This window comes from Fukomys damarensis, unplaced genomic scaffold (assembly GCF_012274545.1).
Source record: "Fukomys damarensis isolate Sample0158 unplaced genomic scaffold, DMR_v1.0_HiC HiC_scaffold_32, whole genome shotgun sequence".
In the NCBI taxonomy this organism is placed as follows: Eukaryota; Metazoa; Chordata; class Mammalia; order Rodentia; family Bathyergidae; genus Fukomys; species Fukomys damarensis.
In genome coordinates, this window is record NW_022900944.1 from 45,702,239 (window position 1) to 45,708,648 (window position 6,410).

The 6,410-nt window shown below is 45.9% G+C and overlaps 1 protein-coding gene across 2 annotated transcripts in view; it reads right to left on the reverse strand.

Moving 5' to 3' along the window:
• Positions 1 to 6,410, reverse strand: part of Mbtps1 (membrane bound transcription factor peptidase, site 1) — a 50,506-nt gene that overhangs the window by 10,243 nt on the left and 33,853 nt on the right. For both annotated transcript variants that reach the window (XM_010618357.3, XM_010618358.3), the window contains exons 13-18: positions 5,822 to 6,010; positions 5,081 to 5,253; positions 4,297 to 4,412; positions 3,660 to 3,816; positions 2,628 to 2,752; positions 1,789 to 1,866 (exon numbers count right to left, since the gene is read on the reverse strand). In XM_010618357.3, the coding sequence (XP_010616659.1) occupies positions 1,789 to 1,866; positions 2,628 to 2,752; positions 3,660 to 3,816; positions 4,297 to 4,412; positions 5,081 to 5,253; positions 5,822 to 6,010 (838 nt within the window). The remainder of the gene's footprint in view (positions 1 to 1,788; positions 1,867 to 2,627; positions 2,753 to 3,659; positions 3,817 to 4,296; positions 4,413 to 5,080; positions 5,254 to 5,821; positions 6,011 to 6,410) is intronic.

Below are 6,410 nucleotides of genomic sequence, written 5' to 3' on the forward strand. Positions count from 1 at the left end.
TAGCCCAGGCTGGTCTCAATCTCACAGTGATCCTCCTGTCTCAGCCTCCCAAGTGCTGGGATTACGGCGGGGGGGGGCCACCATGTCCAGCAGAGCCTTCTTATTCTTACCTTTGCCCTAACAGATGACACGATATAAAATGTTTGAGTCAACAACCAAAAAATATATAAATGTCACGGGCAGCAGCTATCCTCACAGAATCCCAGAATTTCCACCCTTAGAACAAATGCTTTCCTTAGTGCTGGCAAATGATACACAGCTCCATCAGGAACGGTGCTTCTCTGTGTCAGTAACATCTAAAATGTCTGCAGCTACATAAATGTAATGCTGCTGCCCACCGTGTATCATTTCACTAGGAGCTAATGGAGAAAAAGCACGATAATCTCCGGAAGGAGGAAGACCCAGCAGGGAAGATGCACACTGTGTTGTCATTTGGCCTCCGGGATTGAGGCGGGTTTTGTTTCTGACACTAGGTCTTTTCTGATCCAGCACAACCTGGCTTTTCCAAGTTGTACTTTGCACCCAAATGATTATTCACTTTAAAACCAAGGCAACTGATTTTTACTTTCAGACTATACCAGAATGACAAAATAAAATATGCATCCTCACATCTACTTTTGATCCCCACACCACCACTGCAACAATGAGCAGCCAAGGGCAGCAAGCCAGGAGACCACGCTTTTAACCCTTGCCTGCACTGGTGCTGCCCGTGAAAACTGCTTTTAAACGGAGGCACCAAAACACAGGGAACTGTGCCAAGGGCTGGAAGACAACACCACCATGTGCTTAATGTTAAAGCAGAACCCTAGGAACGACAGATCTATTCACCGACTGACCTTGCCTTGATGAAAGAGGGGAAAACCTTCCAGGTAATGCAAATAAAAGTTCTACACTGGAACTGCAGATACATAAGCTAAGAGATCCTAAAGCTCTATGTTTTCAATTAATAAAACTCTCTCTTCTCACTCACAGAAAATAGCAATCTTTACAATATTAAGAGGTCTGTCATTTGGAAACACACGCCATCACCTTGCACGTTTGCACAAGGCTATCATTTGGGCACCTAAAAGCCTCACTGTGCCTGTGACAGAGGAGAGGACCCCCATGGCTCAGAATGCCAGCCCTCGAGCGATGCACCGGGAGGACGTCCTGGGCTCCTCTCTGCACTACTGCCCTGCCCTGGCTTTCAAAGGCAGAGATGGTCCATCCTGCCCCTGCTCACTAAGTGGGCCATGCACACTCGGTGCTGTCACAGACACTGATGTCTGTCTACAGCTGAAGCAGGGAACACGCGTTGAGAATTTTAGAGGCTACTCTATAATTAATGGCTTTTATATTTATACAGCTAGGAACTTCAAAACAGTCAGAATGTTTTCTGGTCATCTGACAATCAGAAGCAGAACAGTTCATATGTAGAAACAAACACTTGTGCACAGCTATTCTACCTCTTTTGTAGTGGTCACCATACACACACACTCCAGTGTCAGCATGAGTCTGACACTGAGCCCTGCTGCAGCCCCGCTGAGGCAGGCACCATACAGCACTGCATGGAGTTTCAAAAGGAACCAGAGCTGACCGAATCTCTAGGGTGGGGGTTGGGTCAGGAGGCAGACTGTGATGGGTGTGCTATTTTGTGCACACACTGAAAACCAGACTGAATACTTTAGAAGGCATTATAGAATGTAAATTCTATGCAATACAGCTATTATCCAAGAATAGGAGATGAGTGAGGGAGGAAGATGAGGAAGAGAAAAAGGAACCAAAGAGCCTATGAGCAGCGTCCTTTACCTTGGTCCTTAAAAGTCTGTGTTATCACTATGCCATCTTCTGGAAATTTAGCGATGCTGCACCCTGATGCATAGTACACTGGAAAACAGTTGGTCAAAGTTATAGAAACCAGGAACTCTTCGATCCACAGCTACCCAATTTACCCATGACATATTCTATAGACATCACGTTTTGTTTTGTTTTTTCGGTGCCAGGGATTAAACTCGGTTCCTTATGCTTGCAAGGCAGGCGGTGGAACCACTGAGCTAAATCACCAGCCCGAAATCATGTATTTTTAAAGACTGTTTTTAATCTTAAGAAAGAAGCTGCTATTGCCTTATTATACTTGAACTGCAAATAACTGTCTCAAAATTCAAGTAAGAAAACACAATTTGCATAGGGATTCTGAACACACTTTATAAGTCAGAAAAGCCAGAGACTCAAAACAACCTGAATCAGGACTTGCAAAACTACTAACAATAGTGTTCAAGACATTTTTCTAGAAACTAGAACCCAAAACTTACCCATGGGGAAACTTCTTAAATGGGCTTTGTAACTTCATAAACAGAATTTTATAAATAACCAGGAACCTAGGAGGTATTTCCCACTTGAGAATATAGAGCATAGAAAGATCCTACAGGCAGCACTGAAATTAGAATGCTTATATAAAATATTTTCATTTTAAAAACCAAGACAAAACTTGAATGGCTGATACACAGCATTACAGGGGCACTTCTGAATATGCTGACTTGTTCTAGCCAGCTTATGGAGGAATACATCATCCGCTCTGAACCCCAGACTTCAGCATGTGTTCCTCTGTCCCAGGAGCAGCACCCCCCATACACGATACAAAGCCTTACTGTCATGGTTGGCCAAGGTAAACTCCCCTTCATATAGGCCATCGCTGAACCCCATGTTCCACACAGACAGCAGCTCGTTCAGAGCTGGGATGTTGGCTCCGCCAGTATCCGGCATCCACCACTGCCTATGAAGGTAGTAACAGCACAGAGAGGGCAAGAGTTAAAAACACTGTCATTCGGGGAAACTGAGGCAGAAGGACCACAGGTTCAAGACCAGCCCGGGCAAGTTAGAACTCGTCTCAAAATGGGGGTGTATCTCAGAACAAAGACCCTAGGTTCAATCCCCAGTATCCCCACACACACATAAAGAAGTCCCAAACCAATTCGAACCAAAAAAACCCTGGTGTATACTTTATCTTTCCACGACCCAGCTAAATGTCTCCTGCCACAATCCAGTCCATCCATCCACATGAAAATGTCAACTGAAACCAGCTGTCAGAGTTTCAGAAACACTGCAAACATAACTGCTTCAGCCAATGTACAGAATACATTATGGCTTCAGTTTATGAACTAATACTTTACTTCACTGAAATGCACCACATGTAACTACATAGCCCAGACCTAGCCAGAATCAATGAAGCAAAATAAGAAAGAAGCTTATAAAATTTCAAGTCACAAACTCCAAAAAGAAAAACTCAAAGTATATTATAAAGATGAACTATTTGCAATACACTAGGAATCCTTGATCAATACCTGATTAACGAGTAGTGCTCTTTAAATAATAGCTCCTTTGGTGCATTTACATTTGCATATATTCAGTAATAAGAGGGATGGGAGGCTAGAAAACTAAACAAAAACTGAAAGTTCCTGCATCTAAGATCAATAAAGCAAGACAACAGGCCTCTAAATTACCACTCAGGATCAACCAGCATTACTTTAGGAGCAACCTTCTCCTGTATATACAGAGCTGTTCCACTCAGGCTCTCTGAGGCCCTGAAAGACCACCCACAGGCCAGAGTCACAAAGTACTTGCTCGGTAAAATTTAATTCCCCCAAAGCCATGCTTTTATCCAAAAGCCAACTCCTACATACCTTGTGTTTTCATCATAAAACTTCACTTTTCTCATAACAGAAGTGTTGTACCAGTCACTGAAGATGACGAGTGAAAGGCCATTGTCCACATCCCTCCTTAACTTGGCGATCTCCTCAGGGAAGTATTCCTCCTCACTGTCCACCATTAGCAAAGTTCCTGAGGGTCAAAGTTTGAGAACTGAATGACAGAATGTCACTGTTTTTAGAAACATATTATTTTACTGGGATCCATACCTCAAGTTAATGACTTTCACCATTTGGTTTGTGCCACCCTGTACCACCATAGAAGAGGGTGAAAAATAAAGGATTGGCACCCAGTAATGCACAGGGAATAGCTAACCGTGGTCTTTGGTTTCATTTGTGTTCAATGTAAAAATTTTCACTTATTCAAGGAGCAAAATATAGTTCTAGAGCTTCTTTCGTCCCTGTTCCCAATCAATATGACACATCTACGTTTAAACTGTTACAACCCTTACCTGAAATTGGTATGCAGGTCATTCAGGGTCTGCTCCCACCCCCAGCCAGAAGCGGGGGCCACACCCAGGCTTATCACTGAAAACTGTGGTGGGTTTTCAAACACTGCACACACATCCAACCCAGGCTGCAAGAACGTCTGCAGCACACCACCTCTGCTCACCATACTGCGTGGCATCAAAGCACGTGAAGGGAGAGCCGAGCACCTCCACAAAGTAGCCCATGCTTCTCAGATGCTGGTACATGTCCCTGAAGTTCGTGTGGATATGATCACCATTCCTGGAAGGCAGTAAGCCCAGCACTGAAATGAGCTATCTTCACTCCCAGCACAGGCTCACCCGGCCATCTCTGAAAGAGCATGGTGCCGAGCCCAGGGGAGGACGATGGAAACGAGCCCAGCTTCTGGGCCAACAGTCAGTCAGCCCAGTGGCTGGCTAGGGCAGTGAGGGCCCACCCCAGGGGTTGCGGCCAGGTGAACAAGTCTAAAGAGGCAGCCCCTGGAGAGGAGGAAATTGTGATGGCGTCTGTGCTTTCATGCCCAGGCTCCCTTTATTGGCCTATCACTGAAAACCACAGTTGGCTTCCAAACATGAAATGAAACGGAATTTAGGGGAACAAAAACAAAAATGTGATGAGACCCACCAGGAGGCGAGAGAGGAACGTGCAGCTTCAGCTAGGGGGAGAGCAGAAGGCCACACAGGGAAGGGCTGATGAAAGCTGGACAGTGGGACTGATCGGGTGCTGGTCGACTCAATGGGAGACAGACAGCAGTAGAGGGGGGACGTCAGGGTTTTCACTGCACTTATTTAATTACACTCAGGAACATCTCAAAGGAGGAAGCTGGGGGGCCCCAGCGCGTGACAAGGACCCCTGAAGGTGGCAGGGAAGTGGGCACTCAACATCAGGGGGAAGGAGAGGCGAAGAGCATGAGTGCGGTGGCCGCTCACCAGTCCAGAGGGTCGTTCTTCATCCTTAAGTTGTCCCTGGGGAAGTAGCCAGGGGGGTAGCGGAGGTTGTGGTACTGATCCCAGAGGACCCTCTTGCTCCGAGGTGGGGTGGGAATTATTTTCACCTTAACTGGGAGCTTCACCGTTGACATCTGTTCTGCACCATTTTTTGACTTAAAAAACAAAAACAAAAACAAAAAAAATCCAGAAACTTGAAATGTCTCCTTTTCTCAAAAAAACAAAACAAAACAAAAACCCAAGGTTTTCAGGTTTAAAGAAGTCATTTCTATTTAACACACAAAATCTGAACATGAGAACTTGAACACACGTGTGTATGATTTAGTGTCCACATGCCACAACTACATTCCATTCAAACTCTTAAGAGCTGAGGACAAAATATAAGGCACTTTTTTCCAAAAAACAGGAGCTATAGAGGATGACCCTACATTTCCTTTTAAAGAAGACCATTCCGGTGCCCTTATTCTGAGCCCAAAACCTGGCCCATGAAGCTCGTCCCTGGTGCTGCACTGAGAACAGCAGCATGGTCCCATCAGCAGAGCTGGTGGTGAGCTCCGTTGCTCAGGGGCCGTGGGCCATGGCTCATGACCAGCAAGGCTCACCCTGTCCATCCACTGCACTGCACTGTAAACCAAGATCCGGCATTAAGGCCGCCCCTCCCTCCTTTCCTGGAAGCGGGCAGAGAAAGGTGAACGAAAACAAGCCACTTCTGGCACTGCTTACTTCCATCTCCGCTGGGGAAGCCACGGTGATCATGACATGGCCCTGGGCAATGCCCTCCCAGGAAGCTGCCTTCTTGGTCACAGAAATGGAGATGGCCAAGTAGCCTGACCAAGGCCATAACACGGAGGAGTAAGAGAAAGCGACTTCAATGTTGTCTCCATTCTGTGGCAGATAGGGCTGCCAGTCAGGCTGCAGGAGAAAGAAACCAGGCCAAAGTGAAGGCACATGGCAGGAACACTCGGCACCAGGTAAAGCTCAACTCCTCCGCTATCTACATGAGCTCTTGAAAAATTCAGTACTTCATTACAATGGGAAAGATGAAATGTATGCACAGATACCACTATTTCAGTCTCCAATCTCACAGAGATCCCCCAGGAAAGAAAGAGGGTCACATGCCAAGTGCTTTGATGAAAATTCTGATTAAAGAACTTATCTGAGCTGGGCATGGCAGTGCATGCCTGTAATCCCAGCGCTTGAAGGCTGAGGCAGGAGGACTGCTGCAAGTTAGAGGCCAGCCTGGCTACACAGTGAGTTCAAGCCCAGCTTGAATTAGAGTGAGACCTTATCTCAAAAAAAAAAAAAAAAAAAA